Here is a 24,759-nt window from a genome sequence, read left to right on the forward strand (position 1 = left end):
TCCATATTAAAACTGAGGGGATATTTCGTAACTTCAGTCAATAAATATCGATTGAAAATATCCCTATATGAAGGAAATATGGACGGTTTCTTATCTGCGAAAAAGTCATATTGCATTACTTCTACGACCACTTGAGTAGATATGCTGGCCAAGTTGATCCCCTCCGATGGTTCGTCGATAGTGGGAATCAATGTTTTACATTAAGGTACCTGCCTGATAATTAGCGCCTCTTTCTCACTGGTCAGTCAATTTATATGACCATTGTGCGTCGTGAAAATAGTTGTGATTCCATCAGTGTCTGGCGATAAGTAAAAAGAAAAGTTTCAAGTAGGATTGGTGCCTCTATACCAGTGCATTTCACAGAACATTGCGGTGTTTATCGGTGCAAATTCCGTTTCCTGCAATCTGATCTATGTTGTGTTGCAATGAAGCCTGTGTTGCAGCCAGTGTTCGCCGAGTACTAACGAATGGTTATTTTGACATTTGACTACAGATAAAATATATACGTGCTCTTATATATAGATCTATAGACACCATGGCAGCTCTGGTAAGCGGGATGCCAATATTCAGTCATGGAAGGTCAATATCGAGGTCACCCAGGTACAAAAGAACAAGTCGTGGACGGACCCATCCCGTGATTGTGCGAACACGAAAGTAAGTATGTCTCAATGTATACTTTTATCTTAACATATGTTTTAGAATGTTCAATTTTCAATTGTGTTTTCATTTACACAATTTAGTCGAAGGCTACGAGCTCGCTTATCTATTATTCCAAGTCATAAATCACCAATGTTTTCCGAATTACATCGTTGATGACTGCGACATGAGGTTTCGTTCGGAGGGAGTGGATACTAACGTTCGGTACCAAGCCGATTCGAATATTATCGAAAACATCTAGTGCACTAGCAATATCAATGTACTTTTTCTATTCGCAAATACGGGTTGCGTAATACCCATTGGCAATAGAGGCAGTAATTGCGTTAGTGCTCATGGAAGGCAAGACCACATGAATGTTTTTAATTCCGATTATAGATAGTAGTTACATACAATTATAGCTGTTGATTCTTTTAATTTTTCTCCACACGCTATTAGCTGTCGTTAGGGCTGGGCACAATGATTCGAGTACTCGAATCTGAATCGAGTATTAACTTTAATGACTCGAGTCGAGTAGTAAAAGACGATTTTTTCGAATACTGAAATTATACGCTCCTCACCACTGCATGGTAATTTATTAGCGAAAATTGTAGTTTCAATACTATTTTCCGATCTGGAAGCCTTGAAACCTTGATTGACCTATCGCAACGCACGAAACTTATAGTACAAAGCCACGAACGTTGCGTGACATAACACATTTCCGAAGTCCTGATCATCCCACAACATTGTCACGAAGTGCAACGAAATCGGTAAAGTACCGAAGTACCTTTAATTTGATGCATAACAAGGCGTTATATGCAGGCCCGTAACTGCCGCACCCCAAACCCCCGAATTGGGGGGGAGGCGAGCACGAAGTGGGCCCAAAATTATTTCGCGAAATAGCATTAATTATTGAGTAGTTTTGAAACTTTATGCAACTGGCGAAGTACTGTTACGGCCCTGATTATATGCTATGTGGTGGCATAAAAGATATATATTTGAGCTTGGACATCTTTCATTATGTTATGACGTAATAATGAGTGATGCTCGATACTCGACTCGACTCGAAGCATAATACATGAACATGATTCAGAATCGAATCACCCAGGTACTCGAATTTGCCCAGCCCCACCTGTCGTAGATAAGCAGTAAGCACGTAAGCATTGACTTAAAACGTCCGACTTACCGTCCTCGTGGCTGATATCCTTCTTCATTATCGAACAATGGCCCAACGTTAGTTTACTAAACATTGCCTTCCGATATTTTATGCTAGGGTGTCATTCACGACAACATTCATTCCTAGAATTATTTCGAGACAGACGGGAAGAAAGCAAGCAGCAGCTCGTGAAATAGCATCATCTGTAGTCTATTACGAATTTGTAGCATGCGATATATCCTAAACAGCACGTTATAATTTGAAGACATTGAAATCGTTGTCAATATATAGTTATTAGTGAAGAGTTGTAAATATCTTTGAAGAATAATTGTCGGGCACTATCATATTGATCGATAGTGTTCGCGCATGCCTGCTATATCATAATTAATGAAAGATTGATATGCATATGTAGTATGTGTAAATAGCAACCTTAACTCGTATATATACTCGCATCTATTTGTCCTCAATGATACTCTGACTTATTACTTTATAGTGGAGCATAGAATCAAAGGTATCGTGTAATGACACAGTTTAATGATATAATATTTCACTTTATCAAATTCTTGCAGCAGGATGAAATCCTACCAACAGTGCAGACGGTCCGATCGTGAACCGGACTGGTAGAATAGTAATCTTAGATATTGAGACACATAAAGCTATGGTGATATTTGATATCATTTCATAGAACACGTATTGGTGCGATGCTGCGCGTGCCTTTCTTTGAAAATTGATTCACGGTCATTCAGTAACCGTAGACAAAACAGAATACAATCGCTCTCTGTAACAATTGCCAGTGGTTATGATTCGGTTTGCCTCTATGTGGCACACACTTCACAACTCGAATCGACATGGTTGGATGTACTTGTACAGAGAAAAGCAGTGGCGGCTCGTGACAATATCGGGTGGTGGGGCAAGGGCTGCGAGCGACTTTTATCAACATGACGTCACAATGGCGTTTTCCAACGTAAAAAAGTAACTTTATGATGCTCACATGAATTTCCCGACAACAGTGATTTTAACGTAGGTGCCGCGAGAGGTTTGCCGGTGAGCCGTGACTTGAAGTGTGGTAACAAATGTTTTATTCATTTATTTTTTAACAAAGGATTATTTTACAAAATGTACGTGAACTAAGAATCGTCCCTATGCCACGAATCAAGTATCAGGTCATCCTTAGTAGCATGCGTTATGATTTCATGGTATAGTTATAGATTACGCAAATCGGTAGACCCTAATTTTTCTAAGCCCGTCCGAAAGTGTTTCGTACACGATCCTGGTGTGTTACGACCACTGAGCTGGTGGTTACGACCAGAGATGGGCGGATTCCAAAATTTCGGGATCCGAATCTATCCGGATCCGGCTGGCAATTGGAAATTCATAGTCCAAAGAAATCCGGCTGGTGAATGTCCAGTTCGGAATCCGAAAAAATCCTGCCAGAACAATGCTAATTAATCATATCACAGCAAAAAAATCCGGCTAAAATCCGACCGTCACCCCAAATTCAAAATCCGGATCCAGTCCGGCCAGGTAAAAAAACATTGAAATCCTTCTCCGGCTCCTGAACCGGACTGTGGCCATCTCTGGTTACGACCAGGTGATAATAGGCAACCAAAACGTAGGCACCCGGCGTACGATTGGATCAATAGACTGGACAACTTCTAGACCTCTCATTTTCGCTCTAAAGACAACTGCGTAAACTACGTACGGAGCAAAGATTCAATACGATTCATGTTCGCACTTGACTTGACCTGACTCATTCCAATGACTAGAACTGGAGAGATTGCGTAAGCCTAACTGGAAAGGTCAACGAGTTCGGACACATACGCAATTGTTATCTCATAGATTGGGCCTGTCATATTGAATCCAGAACATCAATTTGAATGGTCTTTGAAGAACTAAGGACAGCAGCCTCGGAACTTCGGTCTCGGAACATCATAGGACATTTTGGCCTTGAAACTGGAGACTGTGACACAACACATACGGCTTATAGTCTATAAGTCTGCTGCGAAATCGCCGTTGGAAAATATACTAATCAATAAATACATGAATAAAAGCCGTAGCTTAGTATACTGTTACAAGAAATTATCGAGCGAGAAGTAGCATACGCAATCTCATAACCCATTCCGGTATGGTACACTGACAAAATCAATACAAACAGACGAACACCGAACTTTGAGTAAAATAGATCGAGGAATAGGCTGATCGAATGATCAGCTGTTAGCCGACATCGAAAATGAAATAGCTATCGCATTTGACAGGGGATTGTAAGCAAATGGTTTGAAGGCCACAATTTCACAGTGAAATGGACATTGGCGAACATAAAATTATGTGAATATTTGAATGCAAACCGAGAATCTTGGTCAGCTGTTTCATGCGATCATCGAGATATACCATTGGAAATATCATCACCGATCTCGTTATGGAACGCAGACTATAGATTAGCACAGACCGACACCGGCTATTGCGTGAGATCCGCAATGACGTAGGTAGGCTAAGTATCAGATCAGCGCGCATCTCTACCATACTCGACCTCGAAAACGAAATAACTGCCTCAATCATTGAGTGTCAACTTTAAGACTTGGCACCGTGTTCGATACTAAAATCCAGACATACCGTGCGAAAGCTCATGACAGATCTAGGTATGGAACATCGTTGAAATCAATAGAGACCAATAACGGCTTTTGCGTAAATTTGTTGGCGATAAATGAAGAGTCAGCTCTTACTCGACTTTGGAAACGAAATTACCACCCACATAGTTCAGTGACAAACTTAAAACTTGTTACAGCGGTCGATACTAACACTTATCGTGCCAAATGTCATGACCGATCTCGGTATAGAACATCGTCAAAATCAATGGAGATTAATACCGGCTTTTGAGTAAAATCTGTTTGCTTTACTATGTACATGATAGATCAGCACACACTGAACTTCGGAAACGGAATTACTACCATTATCTTTAAGTAGCAAGCCTGAAACTTGGAGCAGTGTTAAATACTACCTTCACGACATATCATACCAAGTTTCAAGAAATATCATGGTGCGAAACACCGTCAAAATCGACCTATTCCAGCAAAGGTCGACTCAACGCATATTACGGTAACCGAGTTCAGATATAGATACGATTGTTACATCACACCTTCGGGGCGAGCAAGCATATTTGCCCCGGTTGCTCGGCCATTTTACGAATAGGAGAGAGTAAATCACCGTTTCTTTATTGTGCGCGGCTTTGAGAGAATAGATAGTGAAAGCTTGTTATGAGCGCTACCGGGGCAAGCCCCGGCTAGGCATTCACAAAGCGAAAACACAGAAGAGAATTCGATTTTCGCAGAGACTTCGCGATGTATGGGCGTTTGCAAGCGAAAGCACAAGAACGCGGGTTTCGCTGTGATCTCGGTATATATTGATTGCTGTGCGTCTATAAATGGTTAAATTGTTATTGAACAGAATTTTAGGTGGGGCAATGCCCCAGTTGCCCTATAGGACGAGCCGCCACTGGAGAAAAGTATAGTAAATATGTCCGTAATTATCAGGTGCAATAGTCGTTTCCCTACAAGTAGTAATAACGCCTTTCACCAGAAACGCCCCTTTTAATCGAATTGTTGTGACCAATGCAACGCCGGTGATGTTTAAGTAATTTTTGATACATCAACTGATACGTTCGATGGAGGGCGATTGCGCCCATGCCTTCACGGTGCCGATGACATTGTCTCGGACCTTTCCCAGGTTAAATACCGACTCAAGGATTCAACCTACAAGCGAACTTACAGCCGGATGTATGAACCGGATTGTACTGACCAGAGAGAAAACTAACTCTAGAGACATTACATATGCCTTTTGTTATGGAAATTAACCCATAAAATCGTGAGATGTCATTCCTATAACATCCTGAAATTTTTGGAATGGAGATAACCGGTACATGTCGTATATGCATGAGGTGAATATTCAAAACGCCGAATCAAAACCTATTGACAACAGCAGTTATATCGTATATCAGAGATGGACCTTGTAACTTGCGAATTCATCCAATCTAACAATCACGACCAAGCAAAATAGCAATAGTTGGTTCTTGGTCATCGTTGTGTGATTGACATATGCCATGGCGCTTGATTCCACAGGGAGCCTAGGTCTGCGAATAACGAGAGCCGCGCACTTAAAAAAATCGGAGCGTTCGGAGTATCTGTGAAGAGGACACAGCAGACGCCCGAAGCTAGCAATGACAGTGATATTGCGCAAGTAGATGAAACCCCTGGGGAGGTACCTCTCTACGAAAATCTGCCAGGCGTGGAGATTTCAATCAACAAGAAAATAAAGGCAAGCTTTCTCCCGTTTCGTGGATTTTTAGTTTCGTATCCATGGATATGGATGAACCTATCCTAAAAACCCATTTTCTGTGGTCAAATTTAGGGAATTACTACATACCACTTCTAGCAGGTCTCTCACGTTTTCAAGATTAGAATCACGGAACCTGATCAGATACGCTGCTATACGCATGAATAAACTTCGTGTAGGCTATCCTCGGCATGTTTGATACGACCTGGTGGGATGGACTACACTCATAAATATATATAATTATACAATTATACATAGATATATAATTGTACGTCAGTGTGCGAGCTTTGTTCTTATGGTATTCACGCAATTTCGCGACCACTGAAGTTGGCGAGTGGCGATATTGACCAATGAGGGAGAAAGCAAATAGTTTCGTATGGTGCAAATCACAGTATCATTTCCACAATGCTTAAGCAGGCTTGTGGCTAAGCTGCCTATAGTTTCTTATATTCCTTAAATGGAACATGGCCTTTACATCATTTTGATTTTGCAGGTCGTTTTTGTTAGGCTATAGAGCTTTTTCGTTTAAATGTGTACACAGCGCCATAGAGTTTCAACAATATGCCGAATTTGATCTGCGTGTCGTCTCTCCAGAAAAGGATCATGATTAGACACGCGGAAAATCAAACAGACCCATTGACTCATGCTGATAAGTTGGTATTGGAAGATCTCAGGAAAGGTCTACTGACACGGCCTGACAATGTCGACATCGGAGGAGCCAGGAACCTGTTGGAGGCAATGGGTGACCCAAAGGTGCATGAATTCAATCTGTGTGTTGGTGCGTATGGTCTGGTCATGGCCTGAGGTTTAAATGCGAAGTATCTAATATGACTGACTATGGCATGGATTCAACCTTGTTATAATTGCTACCGACAATATAATACGTCTAGAATTCCATATAAAGTGAACTAATAGTATAATGTCATATGTTCTAGTATTCTAAATAAGATGAGCTAATAAGAATTAATCAACCTCTTGATCACGCAATATCATTGCGGAGTGATAGTATGGTCATTTTAAGTATTTAGTTGAATGGTAGTTAGCAATTTTCTCGACATATTATATCGCTAACCATCATGGGCACATGTGCTTTTTACAAGATATTCAACATTGTTAACGCACGTTGCAACGTATCATATACAAATCACCATGAAAAGATGGAAGTTTGGAGAAAACATGCTTAGAAGAGATGTATCAGCATTCAGCATTCAGCAACGTATTCGTCGAAACTGAGGAGAGTACAATGCGTCGCCGGCAGTAGCGCTCTGCACCAATTGGTGTATTCACAAAATATACAGCCAAATGACAGACCGGTCATAAGTATGCACCTCAGTTATGTAATTCATGTGTTGAACTTGGCCTATAATAGCGATCAATAGGTCTGTCACAACAACCGTGAAACATCCCCATCATCAGGAAGATGTAACAGCCTTTACCGCCATACACACCAACAGATCGATCGTGTGGTTGGCCCGCACACGAATTCTGTGCTTGGTTGTTGGTAATCAATACTAAACAAAACGTTTCTATTTTAGATACGTGAATCCAGAATGTTTTATGAGCCTTTGACCAAGTTTCGTCCCGGTGACGAGAAAGCAAGTCCGACGAGTAAGGCAAAGAATCAACTGTTTTCCAGAGTCGCAGCGAATTCAACAAGCTCACAAAGATTTTCGCAGGAATTGCAACTTATATCTGTAAGAAGTTATTCGATGAAATTATTTCCTTATAGGTGTAGGGTTACCGAATTTTGAGATTGGGAAAGAAGGACGCTTTTCACAGGCTCCAACAGTTGAAGTGGAATAGAAAACCATATTATTTATACAGCCAAATCAATTGGATTGGCTGAAGAAAACGTCAATTTTCCGATTAGACTACCGAAACACCCGCTTCCGCCTTACATCTCGAACAATCATATACATTGCCGTAACTTACACTAAATTCAGGTTAAATTGGGTGGGACAGGAAAGGGTGCAAAACTTTACACCGGCAAAGTGGGGCATCAAGGGCTACGTTTTCCAACTTGCCAGTTCAACCCATAAATAGCCCGAAGACTTCATTTGTGTAAGACAGAATACGGTCCCAGTCAGCAAGCAACCAGGCAACTAGGCCTTGTAATGAAGCAAAGCTGACGTATATCAGCACACAAATATCATGGAAAGTTAGACTATTACAATCCATCAATACCACTTGAAACTAAGATGAATACAAATGGCCATTGTTCTCGTTTCCGTTAGGTAGTTGATAAAGCAGCATGTTTAAGAAATTAAGCTCAGCTTATGTACTTCCTGTCCATTGTACATCTTGTAATTGCTGCGAGAAGCCATTGAATACAACTCAATACCCATTCACCAAGACTTGTGGATGATGTATCAATGTTTGGGTACCGGTACCAGCAGGTGCAGATCGTCACTTCGAAATTGTAAGCTATAACGATAACATATCACTGGTAGGACTACTTGTAACGATTCGAGTCGAGCATTGAGAGGAGATTTGTTCGAGTACTGAAATTATGCTCCCCTTTACACCATAAGACATCAACGAGAATTGTTGTTTCGATTCTCCACCATATTCACCATGAAGCTGTGAAATTTCGATTAGTCGTATCACAGCATCAGAAGTCAGAACAAGCTTACTCATGTACGAACATTTCGCTGATGACTTGAAAAGAGAATATTAGCTTACGCCTTAAAGGGCTAGGCTAGACCGCACAATGAACTCTTAAGGCGTCAGACAATCGCAGCAGCGATATTGAGGAAAGTCAAATACCGGTTTCTATACTTGCTACGGATATCACCACAATACAGAGATGGTCAAAGTAGTCAAGAAAGCTACTCAAGTAGAAGTAGAAGTAGCGACGAAAAAAATCTACTCAAGTACGAGTAGAAGTACTTCTTCCATAAGCAACCTAAATTACTTGAAGTTGAAGTAGAATTAACTGACTTTAAATCTACTCAGGTAAGTAAGTAGTTGTGAAAACGATCGTAATTCGTTCTCATGGATTGTCAAATGCTGCAAATTGAACTATGCGGAAGGTGCAGAGCTTGATTCATATTGATGCATACCAGCTGGTAACCAATTTTCTACCGCCTAAGCATTCGTCGACATGATGGGATGAAAATCCCATTATTGATATGGAAATGCGATACCAATCCTCTGCTTACTCGAACTGCCCGTTTTAGAAAATATCATGGTATGGCGACGTTCCCCATATTATAAGGCTCGTAGTTTAGTCGAAGAGAAATACGGAGAAGTGGTAAACGATACGGTGTAAACCAGGGGTTCTCAACCTGGGGGGCGTGAAAGCATCCGAAGGGGGCGCGAAGAAGCGGTCAAATGAATTTTTTTTCGCGCTCTGCGCGATTTACTTCCGATTCACGCGTGTTTCTCTATATCAACAGTCATAACCTTCCATGCCATCAAACAATCTGTTGGGGTTGCTAGCATCCCGGTTGGATTTTGTGATATTACGATGAGGGGGCGCGAACTTTTTCACTATCATAAAGGGGGCGTGTCTAAAAGTAGATTGAGAAACACTTGTGTAAACACTTTGGACGATCAGTAAACCTTGATAAAAAAATATGGCGGATCGTAAAAATGCCATATTGTGTAGCTTTAATTCCGGAAATTAGAGTCATTACTTTATACCACTTTCTTCTATAGTTCAACATGTGTGTTCTCCAGATAAAAGAAGTGAAACTAAATTAGCACTCAAAGTATGATACTGGGAATCGAAAGAGAAATATAAATACTACTTCTAAATGCGGAAAATGCATTTCATGTCTTTAGTCTAGAAAAGTTTCAAAGGTGTGAACGGAACCACGCAACCCGCTGCCGAAATTATATTCACCGATATTTTCGTGAAATCATACTGCGTTCACTCCATATCCACTGTGCGCGAAGCGCGACGAAAATTGTGGGCTTTACTCAACTCTTATGAAAGGTGGCATGCGGCGGAAGGCGAGATCGACGTTAGGTCGTGAACCGGTAATCCTGAAGGCGGACTAGTATTCATTTAGAAGAAATCGTTTGCAGTGTGATGGCTAGTAGTCGCCGATATAATCCCCCAACACTTTGAATGCGATTCTGTAGTCGACCTTGGTCGGACTCGAAACCGCATCCTATTGTCGATGCAGCTGTTGTTCATACCACTATACGCCAACCCTCAACATGTAGCGTATTTTGTTCTTGCTTTTGTGTGATTGCAGAGTCACTAAATATTCACAAACGGAAAGCTTAATATTTCGAGCTAGCTTCTCTGACAAAGCAAATAAAATTTTTGAAATGGACAAGATGCATGCTCGTTTAGTTCTCAATTTATTTTCATGATGCCAACGCCCGACAGTCCGATGAAATGCTATGAATTTCAACCAAAGATGTTATAATGACGTTGTCTGAAAAAGGTTCACACTGCAGAATCTATACCAAGGCTCTTTTGTGGACGTAAGCCTCCAAATATCGGAGTTTCACACGCCGAACGCGAACGTGAACCTCACGTTTACACCATCCCTAATAGCTAGTGAGAGAATTGACATTTCTTTTATTTCTTGCGGGTTCTTTAGATCTTGTTTCTAAAGTGGAGAGAGCGATTCGAAGGTAGTGGCGGAGATTTTTACAGGTTATATAGATGCGCATTCATGAAGTTCATGTTTGAAAGCGCTGATTCGCTGGACTTCGTTTATTCAAATCTACGATTATGGATTTGGTTTTGTTAAAAAACTAAGTTAATGCTGACACAGATAAGTCCATATTAAATACTGAAAAAGTGCAAATGTCTGCTGACAGTTGAGTAGCCCTGGTATATTAAAAATATAAACAAATCACATGATTGGATTGTCATAGAGAACAAGCGGCTCTCGTCTATAGCTAAATGTACGCCCCTCACTGTGCAAGGGCGTAGTATAGCCTAAATACCGAACAAGATACACTTTAATTTAATCATTATGTTAAAACCATTCCTTTCCTATTTTCAGCTCCCACCTACGCAAAGGCACTTTAATACTCCAGTTGACCAAGTTCAAGCGACCGGTTCAACGCCGTCTCAAAAAATATCACGAAACAGCACGAAACACGGATACCCACTTTTTCCAAAAATGGCAACTTCCCTATTTAATTCAAAATCCGAAAGAGCGAACACTGATAAGCCACGAAAACCCCATCAGCGAGATGCAAGAAATCAAATCCAATATTCCCTAGCACCAACCATCACAAAGAACGTCGACGACAATGTAGCAAAGATTGACATAATCAGCTTGCCATCAATATCTCTGAACATCCAAACTACAGACGGACTACAAGAACCGGACCTCAGTGAACCTATGAATGAAAATTTGGTGCATGATCAGGATGTAAAAAGCCATCAGCACACCAACCATCCTCCAAAGAACATTCCTCCACCCCCCAAGAGACCTGCTCAGTTCTACAGGGGTAAAATGGATCATCATCAAAATTCTCCAACAGTCAACAGACATAGCAAGAATGCGACTGGAAAGTCACGATTAATCGGCCCCATGAATAAGATGGACATGATTGCAGAGTACAGCACCTTATTGAAAAAGAAGATCATTGATTATGACCAGTATATCAAAAAAATCTCTAAGCTATCTCTTCACAAAATAGATCTTGAAAACAGTGGAATGAGACACTATCACGTCGTACGGTAAGTGTGATTTCAAATCTACCCCGCATTTAACCGCCAAGTCACCACATCATACCGTGCAGCGACAACTCGTAGGCAGTTGTCGGATTTGAAGTTGTGTCAGCCGTTTCCGTCACAAAACTTCTATTTAATAGGCGGTTCTGCGGCAGAAAAATAATTGATAGTAAGCTGATGATGACCTTTGCGCTGATCCCATGAAATTTCGTGACACGGTCCCGGTGCAAATCGGCTGAATCCGATCACTGCTGTATATAGTATAGGCTAGCTCACTTGACGGAAATATTATGTTAATGGTATTTCAGTATTTCGTTCCCTGATCTGCTTAAGTAGACATTAAGCAGTATCAATTTAACATTGATTTCGAAAAACACCTAAAAGCTGCTGACTGAGTATGCTCCACTCAGTATGGCAGTGCTTTTCAACCTCTTTGAGCTCCATTCGCACTTTTTGTGTAAAATAAATTTCATTCGCACAAACTAACCAAAAATTGTTATACAAAAAGATGCAGGTACTTAACAATATTTTGTTCAGATGTGCAACAAATTAGATACTATGTAGCTTAAGCTATCAACTATCTCATTGAAAAGGCAATTTCTTTCGCTCGTTTTGATTTCAACTATTTCACTAAAACCCTTCTCGGTCAAACAGGTTGTTGGGTTTTGTACAAGAACGTCTACTAGTGCTTGGATGGCCAGGTCTTAAAATCTGTTCTGCACTCCTATCCGAAATACAGCGTAATTTTCGCGAGTGAATAATGCTTGCTGACAGAAATCGTTTTTGAGAGCTGACACAAAGGTCCCGGAGGCTCCAGTTTGTCGAAAGGGTGAAAAACTCACATGTTTGTGTTGAGGCTTTTGCCTTATGTCTTGGAAAACACGGTCCAAAACGATCAAGGAGAGTGGGCACACTAGAGCTTACCTTATGACACGTTGCTCCAACTGGTGATCTTTTTTTTATCGATTTCCCGTTTTCTGTCTCGCGGGTAAATGAGAAGAGCAAATAATATCACGATACCGTGTGTTCTGCTCTTTAGCTCAATCGAACTTGAGAATTCATAACATTTTAATAACGATAAAGCAGCTCTTGAGACTAGCACAAAAATCTGAGTTTTTGTGGCATCTCGCGACCCGAGCCTCACCCATGAAAAGGAATTCTTTTTTAATATTCCAGTAGTATGCTACGATCTTACGGACATGTATGACATACAGAACGCGCGCACCACAATTCTATACCAAACACCGCTCTACAAACATATCTGGCGTACGCGATTTCAAACTAGGGTGAATTAAATTCCTCTGCGTGTCGCAGTTGTACTACTGTAACTACTGTCTACTCAGATTGCGAGAACGGGACTATTTCGTGCCGACAACGGAGCATATCCATGTCGAAAGGTTTGGCCATCTAGCATAGGTCATTTTTGGCCAAGTTATCGTCGGCGCTTATGTTTTTAGCACTGCATTTTATCAGCGCTTTGTTTGCCAAAACTTTATGTCCTCATGTGCCCCGACGCAGAAGGGATTGGCCTCGAAATGAATGAGTCTCATAAGCCTGAACTCGCTCGTTGATCACCCTTACATTAGTTCATCTCAACGGTCTTCGACCATGTCTTCCAGAATAACCAGTCGGACAAATGTTATCATGAATTCGCATGATAAAGCCATATTTTCTGCGTGTCTCGCTTATTGGTTACAGTAGTACAGTACCCAATAAATTCAACAAATATTACTTACATATTAACAGGTAGCTTTGGCACCGTGTCGACCCAAAATTATGCCCTTTACTTTAATAAACCTTGAAGGGGTAAAAATTTGCGTTACAGTAACTTGCAAATGTGAGTCTGCAATGATGGTATTTACTTCTATTCTCGTACCTCGCGCTAATCGAGCAGTTATAACGAAAATATGATGATTGTTTAGCGCAGGCTGAAACGGGCTGATATACTGTATGTCTGCCGCTACATAAGCTTCGAAACCAGGCTTTTGGTTACGTAATAATTACAGTGCGAACCGAAAATGTTAATTCACTACGGCTTGTGAGAGCTGCTAGTGGTGGGTGCGTCGTAAGTTAAACAAGTTTTTACAATTGTGTCTCAACTACAACAGTTACACTGCACTTGAATTTCCTATTAGTTTATTTGAATTATTCCATGTCAGAAATACTAACAATTAGTCACGATTTTCATTCGCACTCATTCGGATTTTCAATTCGCACCTACCTCGTCATTCGCATTGCAATTTTTTCATTCGCACAAGTGCGAACCGTCACACAGGTTGAAAAGCACTGCAGTAAAGTATAAACTATATAGACGACGTATAGCAATTCAGCAGCCGCTTACATGTGTAATTTATTGTTGTACTTCAGAGATAGAGGTACTGGTGCGAAACACCGACTTGCCAGAGTTGATATATATCCAGAACATCCAAACCACTCGGCTGTGAAAGAAAATATTCCTCGGCAAATGAACGATGGCCCATATAAAACTGGTCGGAAAACAGGTTTGTATTTTTGAAGGCAGTCGAAGCACCTATTTGGTCGGCATTCTGAAAACTATACAATTGAAACAAGTCACTATGCTTCAATATAGTTAGTCACGAGATCATATGACGATTGAAAAAGCAGATTGTCAAGTGCAAGCTTAACGCCAAATGCAATTTGTTACGTGCGTCGTAGCTTAGAGGGTGATATAGTAGTCGATGTTCTTATTGCCGATATGAGCGTATCTACTATACTCGAATCCACATCCCGTTCGAATATGAGATTTGAATTGAAGTACAATTCCTAATCCCGAATTTATGTTAAATCGTGTCCGATTGCAAGGTCAAATCTCATAATGGAATTTGTTGATGAAAAGTTGCATGAAAAAGTTTTTGAAATTCCATGTTCAACTCCTTATCCAAGCTCAGCATCAAATTAGTCGTATATCTACGTCTGATCCGAACCAGGTGTGAAATCTAACCTGGTATTTTACACTACGAAAGCATAAACAAGTTGATTCAGAAATTATAGAAATGTAAGTGTAACGGCTATGAACAATAGCCATTGGCCATGATAAAGATGTTGAGCTGTAGAGGCCAATATGAATTGCTACGGAATCCTATATTTGAGTTTACACATCTCGCTCGTGTCAATTGGCAGATACCGACCTGATGAAATACCGTAAAGCAACGACTTTTCAACCACGAATGTCAGCAGCAAGAGGTACCCGGACAGCTTTGACATCCAGTTTTACACTACGTGACACTCCAACTTACAAAGCCAGCCAGACTCGTCTCAGTCGGGTGTCAATTGGCGAGGACATACCAGAATCACAGTTTGAGCATTTCGCTTCTGGATATGATGTCGCACAGGATGAGTTTCTTACGTATGATGACATCACGCGAATGCAAGGAAATACCCTGGATAGATACCAAGGTGCCCACAGGCCCAATATTCCAGAAAGGCGATTTTATAACTGGATTCATATTCCTCCTCCCTCACAAGGAGGCACACAAGGAATGGATCATCAGGATGGCGATTTGTATAATGGATATTCGGGAAAACCTCTTCCGAATTCCAGAGAAATTAAGGAGCGTCTTGCATTTTCTTACCCGTCATATGATACAACGCTGGCTGGCAATGATGCAACTAGAAATCCTGATGGAATTCGAGTCGATATTGCATCATCGTTTGAGCGTGGAAAAGTAGATGGTAAAGCTTATGTTGATGTTCTTTTATTCGAAAATAAAACTTCCCTTTCTATGTAAATCTCAATTATAATCCAAAACAATTTCGTTATGATCCCGATACTCCATGTAATGTGACAAATTGCATGCCACTAATTTAACTTCACGTCCAATTATTTTGTAAAATTTTAATGTTTGTAGATATATTGGAAAATCCTGCAACGATAAAACTGTTGCTACTTATCAATAGTTGACAAGCAAACAAATATCTAAGTATAATTGAAGCTTTGGTATGTTTTCGTTTGATATCGCCCAGCACGCAGTCTCGTTCACATACCAAAACTCAATTCCAATAATGTAATCGAAAATTATTTGATAAGGATGCAATATCAGTTTTGAATCAACTATCCAAATGAGTTCTTACGATAACAAATACCGTATTCTCTTGATTACGGTATTGTTAACAGACCTTTTGCATTGTAGGATTTTTGAACAGCTTCTTGGAGATACAGAACTTCAATAATACAATTGAATAGTATATTCACATTGAAATGAAGCCGAAGACTTTTGCATAGAAGTCGAAATAAAATTTTGATTGATTACGTAAACTCTGAGAAATGTTGGTGGAGTACTGTTACAACCAGTGCTTTGGAGCAGGCGTAAATGTTAAATTGCTTCAGCTCCAGCTCCGGACCTCTCATTTTTCATAAATTAGTGCTAGCTCCAGCGGTCATTGATACCACTGCTCCAGCTCCGGCTCTATTACATCAAAAACTTGGAATATCTATCGTTTCAAAATATTCTCCGACACAACAACACAATCAATGAACATTGAACAGTGAACACGAAACATTCATTTCTGCGCCAAAGAGGCAACAATTCTTAATTTTGTGAAGAGCTGGTGTTAAATTGTGTAAATTCTGTCAATAATAGAAGCATCGCATCTTATGAAATAAATTGGGGCCTGAGCTATTTGTCAACAGTTGACTCCAACTCCTTCTCCAGCTCCACTTGAATTTCTCGTAGATCTCCGGCTCCAAAACCGTGCTTACAACGCATTTGTACTCAGAGATATAGACCTATACCTATTTAAAGTTTAACATCCATTATTAAAAGTATGGCAAATCCTAAAACGGATTCGATATTCAGATCCATCGCACGATCCTGACTACCTGGCGATATCGCTCGACCAGCCTGCAAAGTCTTCTTCCACGGAGAGAGTCAACGTCACGTCTTCGCTGTCAATTCACGATGTGAAGCTTCCAGCTGAGATGAGCGTTGTGTCCGGGCGGTCGTCTCAAAAAGTCATTGCCGGCAATCAGGTGAAAGGCCTTGTGCTCGGGGCCAGAGAGCCCGTCACCAAACTCAAAGAATCGGAAAGCAGAGAAATTAAGAATTCAATAGAAAGTCTAAACATAACGCCAGTGGCAATCACTTCATCTCCCGCTGTTAATCCAAATCGCTCGTTGAACAAGCCTGCGTATTACATATCTCAAGATGACTTCGCGGCAACTGGAACGGACGGGGTTCTACAAAATCACCTCACTACCATTTACAAGTCCATCAGTCGTGCTAAAACAAGAGGTAGGGCGAGAGTGTCGCCGCGGGATCAGAGCTCAGACAAAACCCACTCTTGCAAGGAAGTTACTTCCCAGCATTCGAACAACAAGCCTCCCATAGCGGAGAATGAAAACATTCAGCCGGACTCAAGCTCGCAAACTGACGAAAGAGCGAAGGTAGAAGGTAATTCGTACAGACAAAAAAGTAAATCCGACGAGGAACCCGCAACTATTAAGGTATCGGTTCCCGATAGCGCGTCATTAGCTGCGTCAGTGCTTATTCCCTCTCAGGAAGAACCGCAAGAGTCGCCGCCACCTACGGCATTCATCTTGAAATCGCGGGAAGAAGAGACCACAAGCATTGATAGTGAGGACGGCGGTCACGAATTCCGTGACGTGATCAGCGTTAATGTGACGGCAGCGGCTGTCGACGGATCTGCATAGCGCCATACACAGCCCGACATTTCATCATGACCAATGAGCATTGAGCCTGCATTACAATGTGTTGGTATCACACTATCGCGAAGTTATATTTCGTCACTGCCATAACGCGAAGGCCATAAATTCATGTCTGAATTTTAGAGTACTCAACAGGGAAGTATCACGTGCCGGTGCTAGTGTGTGGCTCGGAATAATCGGAGGTGCTAGGTAACGAAGTAATTCTACTTGTTGCTTACTTGAACTATACTATAGACTACTAGAAAAACTAGACCTTGAATACTCTGTACTTATGTTCATTGTTCATTCAGTTACGTTTTTGAGTGAAGACTATCGTACAATATAAATGACATATCTTGTAAAGTATGCTTTATTTAGTTTCGTCACAGTCGAACTTTAGTGAGTATTCTTATGGAAGTATTCATGAGATCAGATGAGCATTTTGGTCTATTATCTATATAGAGCAACGAACCTTTAGTAACCTGGCGAAGCCTTACGCCAGTGGTCGCGAGCCTATGACTCGCGAGCCATATGGATCTTTTGGGTGTAAGATATGGCTCTTTGCCAAATATTTAATTTTTGTACTGAATTAATCAATATTGCAGCGACTTTTTACTAAATTTTTATCACGGCCAGCATAATTATTCCCGTGGTAGTATAAACATGCCTTTGAGAGGTAAAGACAATGCCGTCTTCGGGTTTAGGGGCTCGGACTCCCTATATTTTCGAAATCCTCAAATTTAAGTTACGGTCGCGCCGGCTACCAATATCTCTCGCGAATTCTGTATACCCTACTCGAAATCTTGGATTGTGCGATACGTTGATTAATCAAAGAGCATAGCAGACATGGCGATTCCCATATCACAACGTAGTTTTCAAATACACATTGTCTTCCTGAGCTACGGTGCGAAATGAACTGCCGTGCACATGACATTCACAATTACAAATTCGAATTACAAGTAACGCCATAGCTATCCACGTTCTTCATTGGTAAGTGGCTAGGTAGTACCGGCGATAGAATGTATGCGTATAGCGCAACGTTATGTCACCGCCAAATACTTTGAAAATTGAGAAGTCGATCAGAATTTAGATTTTCGGAATCAGTGTGACAGTTATATTCGATTAATACCAGTTATAATTTACTCTAAGCAATTTACGATGAATTGCGTTATCAATGGGGAGGCTTGGTCAGCCTGTGCCTTGCCTCTCGCTTCAAGCTGTATTTTCGAACAATAAATACCAGTTTTTACAGAGAAAATGTGGCGCACACGAATCCCATGTAGTGAGTTCGAATTAGTGCTGCCATGACGTCATGAATTTTCAATTGTGACGTAACAGTTGATTGACATGTATGGCTCTTTGGGAGTTAAAATTGAAAAATAGGACCAATATGGCTCTACGGACAAAAAAGGCTCCCGACCCCTGCCTTAAGCTAATCTGCAAGCCATCGGCGAAGCTCAAAAGTTTCGCTACGTCGCAAATGCGAAAATCCACCACATGAAACCTCATATACATTATACTATAGAGCAGGGGTTCTCAACTTCCCTTGTATAACGGGCCGCATTTTAACAGCAGTAGACGCTGCGGGCCGCAGAAAAATATTTACATGTATTTGTGGGCTAATGTTAAATTTAGGCTAATGTAGCCTATTTACAAGTCGTATACGGCCATGTAGTACGTTTTTATGCATTCTAAAGCATTAATGGACAGCGAGCGTAAGATTGCAGCTGCTGCTTGTTGTAAGACTATGTATCTTGCATTCGATACCAAGTCTGTATATTCAACCTTCAAACCCTTTCAGCAGAGAACCGAACTCTCTGTTTCAATGCGTGAGACAGCAATTATACAATTGCGGTAACTTTTGCGTTACGGAGGCCATTATCACATTGAGCTCTGAGTGATATGTGAAGAAGTCTGGTGATCGGGGCCATTTCTGAGCAAACCAATCGGCCCTTTTTCTTTCCAGCCAAGCCTGGGCCTTGCAGCAATAATTACAGTAGTCAGCTTTGTCAAGTTGACATTTTTGCTAGTCCCCTCCCCACGTTTGCCCAGCCTGCATTTACTCTGCATATACGTCCACTCTGATAAAATTCAACCAGATAATTAGTTATATCGGTGGATTCGTCGGAGGCTGGGTCGTAGTCTACGCGGCAACGTGTTTCAGAACATGCCCTAAAATACCGACTGACATTGATGTTTCTCGTCTGGTCAGTGGTCACGATTGAATCAGACGACTGTATCTTCGCAATTCGTCAGGTGATGTTGTCCTTGCTACCAAGTTCCGGAAACCGCAAATATTCGCACAGAATGTTGAGGTTTTATTGAAATAACACCTTCTTTAGCAGATTTCTTGGGTTTAGCGATATTCCAGCCAATTTTGAACGATGCGTCTGTAACGTCGTCGGCAATCTTAACAACCTTTCGCATTGAGTCTAACACTCTTTAAAAGTGTAGGCTTACTACGTTGCGGAATTCTCTTGAACTTAGAGTCCAGTCGAATACTGATTCAAAACAATACCAATATGAAGTCGAGAATATATCAAGAAGCGAGAACACATTAAAGCAGTGGTTCTCAAACTATTTTAGACACGCCTCCGTTTTTGATAGGTAAAATTTAGTGCCCCCTTCTCGTCATATAACAAAATGCAACCAGAATGCTAGCAACACAAACGGCAAGTTCGATGGCAAGGAAGGTTATGGCTGCTGATGAGAGAATTCTAAAATATGAAATTCTGACTATACACCGAGAAATAACTAGGAAACGGAGATAAATTGCGCAGAGCGCAAATTTTTTTGTTCAGTTGACCGCAGCTTCGCCCCACCCCCCTCAGATGCTTTCAGGCCCCCAAGGGAGCGCATCCTCCAGTTTGAGAACCACTGATTTCAAGAGTGAGTAATCAAATGAAAGAGAGACGGTGCGATAAAAGAGCTAAGTATATAAATTAATTTTTAAAAATACCGTGTCAGAACTAATATTGCGTTTATAATGAAATATGTCGCGGGCCGCAAAATAATCGTCTGCGGGCCGCATGCGGCCCGCGGGCCGCGGGTTGAGAACCCCTGCTATAGAGTATAGAATGCTGTTGCACAAAATGAACCTTGCATCAGCAACAGTGTTAAAAGAACAGAATCCTTAAACATGATTATCACAAAAATATCAAAAATATTATAAGGAATATTTACTACGAATCAGTGTGACTTCTGATCTTACCATTCAGAGACACCTTCAAAATTATACGGGGTTCACCTTGGTAAGTAGCAGAGATGAACGGATTTGAAATTTCTATGTCCTAATCCAATCCAAATCCGAACCTTCAAATCCAAATCCTAATCCATAACTTTTTCATATTCAAGCCCATGTCCAATCCTAATCCGATTCCAACTGGAAATTCAGAAAAAATACTAATTTATGCAATGGAGGGATTCGAAAAATATCTTTCACAACCAACGATTCACTTGATTCAAGATAACTTAGTAACCATATAAGTACATTAATAACTGATCTGAATAAAGTTTGTCGCCATTCGCCACACGACATTTCAATCTCCCAGAAAATAGGTAAATCCAATCCAAATCCTAATCCGCTCTGAAAAAAATGTCTAATCCAAACCCAATCCAAATCCGACAAAATTTCACAAATCCTGTTTTTCAAAACCTAATCCTAATCCATGCTCATCTCTGGTAAGTGGTGTCGCGCAACAGCGAGATGGGAATTGAACCGTGAATCGCAAAAAAACTAATAAATATTCGAGATGGAATCGGCATTTCAAAAGGACAGGGTTTCGATTTTGGACTGCCCTAGACACTGTACTAGACGTACCACCATAACAGTCACGATGCGACTATTGCGTTTATCACAACAGTCATTGCAATGTGCCATATTGGTTATACCTTTGAATCCGTTTAAATCCCTTATTGTACCGATCCGATAGACCTTGAAAAGAGGCGTCCGAAACGTCTGCTCGTTAGAATAAATGAGGTATTGCAATGGATGTTGTGATGAAAGCAATGTTAAACTCCGTACCACGAGCAGGCTGTTTACAATTCTACTACTGATCGTTCCAAATTACTTGCAGCCTATGATTGCCGAAAACGGCGTGTCATTACGAATCGTATGAGTCGGGTGTACGTTTTGACGTTCGCCGAACCCATGAGACCCGGTTAAGAACGACTGGTTATGAGGGAGGCATTTGTAGAAAAGAAATATTGTTGATGGAAAATTTTAGCCCAGTAGGCCTACTACTCATTTTGCTAGATCCAAATCGTATAGTTTTTCATCCCATCTATGCTGGAGAGGCATATAGACTTGGATCAGGAATTTATATATCTAATATCAGAGGAAATTAATATTATTATTATTTCGTAATATTTCGTTTATCGTTCTGCCGTTACAACACCAAATCTTCGCATAAATTTGGATTGTCTTCCTTCAGTTACTTCATCGATCTAGCAAAACAAGGAACAGGATAAATATATGTAGATCAATTTATCCCTCTGGTTCAGGAGCCTTTTGCATCAAAGGAGCCATAAGCCGATATATGCTGTACAGGTCTCCAGGGAGCCACATAGCACAGGATTACCACACGTCCCCCTTTAGGAGGATTTGTCCTCCTTTTGCAGGAAATTGAAAATGTACTCCGAGGACGCCTAATGTCCTCCTCCTTGGCAATTCCTCCCCCTTCATAGCTTTTACAGCTAAAGCTAGACTAATGGACATAGGGTCAACTAAAAATCGGCATAAATGACGCGAAATAGGTAATGCGGACGCTCGAGCAGGTCATACGGGAGTCAAATCAGAGTGATGACCTTTTTTTAGTCAACACCACTGAAGTCTCGTAACAAGTAGGAATTCTGGTACTCGAGGCAAAGTGATGACCTTTTTTAGTCAACACACCAAGATTTCCAGTAAGTATGTCAAAATCAGCTTTTTTCAATTCCGACAAACCGACTTTTATGAATTTTAAAAAGTGTCCCAAATATGGTAACCCTCATATAGCAATGTCAATCATCTCTGACATCGCAATTGCTGAAGTGGTCTTTGTTGAAAACTGATGTGATGTTATAACATCCACACTAATTTAACCATGTAGCCGGACTTCGTGTGTCGTGGCGCAATCACTATGGGGCGTGACTTGACCACAACAGATCTATATTGCCACAAAATACGCTACATTCCTAAATCCGATTCTTGTGCTCTCGTAACAGTAATCTCGTAATGAAATCGTGTTCTCATTTACTAGGATAATCGGAATATCGAAAGTGCTGATTATCCCTAAAACTCTTTCGTAATAATCTTGTTATAAAATCGTATTCTGATTTATGAGGAAAGTCGGAATATCGAAAGTGTTGGTTATCACTAAAACAATTTAGAATAGGTGTCTGAGAGTTCATAGTGAAGGCTCAATACCACAATTATGTCACCGATATTAAAACAGTGGAATGTGAGTCGGCTAAAGTTTGCCACGCTAGCAGATCTCAGTTCTAATGAAATAATAAATATATTTGATTTCACGTAATCGCCTTATAATTAAATCCCCCAGGAACTTCTCAATTCACAGACTTATATCAATCGACAGGTATAAGCCCATTTTCTCTAACGTAGTGCATAGCACTTCCCGATAAACTCTTGGTACTGTTGGAAGACAGAGATGTTCATTGCTTAGTAATCAAATGCTAACCAGTCACCACATGACTTCAACAAGTCGCAACAGCGGTCAGCAAGCTATATATATAGATCAGGGGTGGACAACCTGCTGCCATATAGAAGGAAAATTCTGCGGCCTTCTACACTTAATTAAATTAGCTTGAGTTGGTCGCCGTCAACATGAAAATTGAATTCACGAATTGGCTGTTAACTTTTTGAGGGATATTAATTCAATGTAAACATTTTCATCGCATTTTGCGCGTTTCAAAGTAACTTGTCCTTGTAATCTGAGCCCCCCACAAATGCAAACCGCAGACGACAATGTTGCGATCCATGAAGAAATACCAATTTATAATCGTGTGCGGCTCACGACGAATTAAGGTGTTTCTAGCAGGGTTGTAATGACTCGAGTCATGACTCGACTCGAGTCAGACTCGAGTCACGTTTTTTTTGTGACTCGACTTGACTCGAGTCATTTTCTTGAAATGGGAAAATGACTCGACTCGACTCGAGTCAATATTTGGATTGACTCGACTTGTACTCGAGTCATTACGCATGACTCGACCCAAGTCAATGACTCGGCTTATTTTATATGACTTGAGGATGAATAAATTTGCGAATCGTAATGGCTAGTTCAACACATCTGACGAATTCTGCCGACATCGCTGTTTGTCACCACTGCTTTCGTTGCACTCGTCTGATATCAGATATGCCGCCGCAAAAACAACAGACAATGGTACCATAGTGTCCTATATGGTGTCGACACAGGCAAATCTCACGCGTCAGTGAAATTGTATCACGTCACAACTTCCATTTGGCTACAGGCAATATGACGGTCATTTTCGACCGGCTTGCCGAGCATTAAATTTGGTAAAACGGGTATCAATCGAAAGCTGATTCTGCACTGATTACGAAAATATAAATTTTATTCCGCTCGTGGCCCTGGAACTCCCACAATCAGCCTCTAATTTTTCATTGTTATGGAGATTGGCATTGGGACGCAACAATGCTGAACAATGCTGTCTGGCTCTTTTTCTCTTGAGCTACTCTCTCGTTTCGCTAGACAGCATTGCTCCGTCCCAATGCCAATCTCCATAACAATGAAAAATTCGAGGCTGATTGTGGGAGTTCCAGGGCCACGAGCGGAATAAAATTTATATTTTCGTAATCAGTGCCGAGTAAGCTTTCGATTGATACCTGTTTTACCAAATTTAATGCTCGGCAAGCCGGTCAAAAATGACCGTCAAATTGCCTGTTGCCAAATGGAAATTGTGACGTGATACAATTTCACTGAGGCGTGAGATTTGCTTGAGTCGACACCATATAGGACACTATGATGGTACCATAGTGTCCTATATTATAGATAACTAACCTACGTAGGTTAGTTATCTATACCTATATGGTGTCGACACAACCAAATCTCACGCCTCAGAAATTGATTCACGTCACAATTTCGATTTGGCTACAGGCAATTTGAAAGTCATTTTTGACCGGCTTGGCGAGCATTGAATATGGTAAAACGAGTATCAATCGAAAGCTGACTCTGCACTGATTACGAAAATATAAATGTTATTCCGCTCGTGGCCCTGGAACCCCCACAATCAGCCTCGAATTTTTCATTGTTATGGAGATCGGCATTGGGACGCAATAATGCTGTCTGGCTCTTTTGCTCTTGAGCTACTCTC

The 24,759-nt window shown here is 40.9% G+C and overlaps 1 protein-coding gene and 1 long non-coding RNA gene across 2 annotated transcripts; one reads left to right on the top strand and one right to left on the bottom strand.

Annotated features, from left to right (window-relative positions):
• Positions 1-471: 471 nt before the first annotated feature.
• On the top strand, positions 472-17,508 carry LOC145441015 (uncharacterized). The gene is made up of 8 exons (XM_080318806.1): positions 472-654; positions 5,902-6,097; positions 6,710-6,868; positions 7,651-7,809; positions 11,086-11,771; positions 14,133-14,266; positions 14,907-15,458; positions 16,583-17,508. The coding sequence occupies exons 1-8, from the start codon at positions 536-538 to the stop codon at positions 17,434-17,436; spliced, it is 2,859 nt and encodes a 952-aa protein (XP_080174932.1). The 5' UTR covers positions 472-535; the 3' UTR covers positions 17,437-17,508.
• On the bottom strand, positions 12,731-13,214 carry LOC145441028 (uncharacterized). Its single transcript, XR_013915698.1, has 2 exons — positions 13,019-13,214; positions 12,731-12,853 (listed from the first exon to the last, which is right to left on the bottom strand). It is a non-coding gene; the product is annotated as an uncharacterized LOC145441028 (long non-coding RNA).
• Positions 17,509-24,759: the final 7,251 nt, after the last annotated feature.

The sequence above is a fragment of the Botryllus schlosseri genome, chromosome 6 (genome assembly GCF_051294905.1).
Source record: "Botryllus schlosseri isolate E-star chromosome 6, Bs_hap1, whole genome shotgun sequence".
NCBI classification, from domain to species: Eukaryota; Metazoa; Chordata; class Ascidiacea; order Stolidobranchia; family Styelidae; genus Botryllus; species Botryllus schlosseri.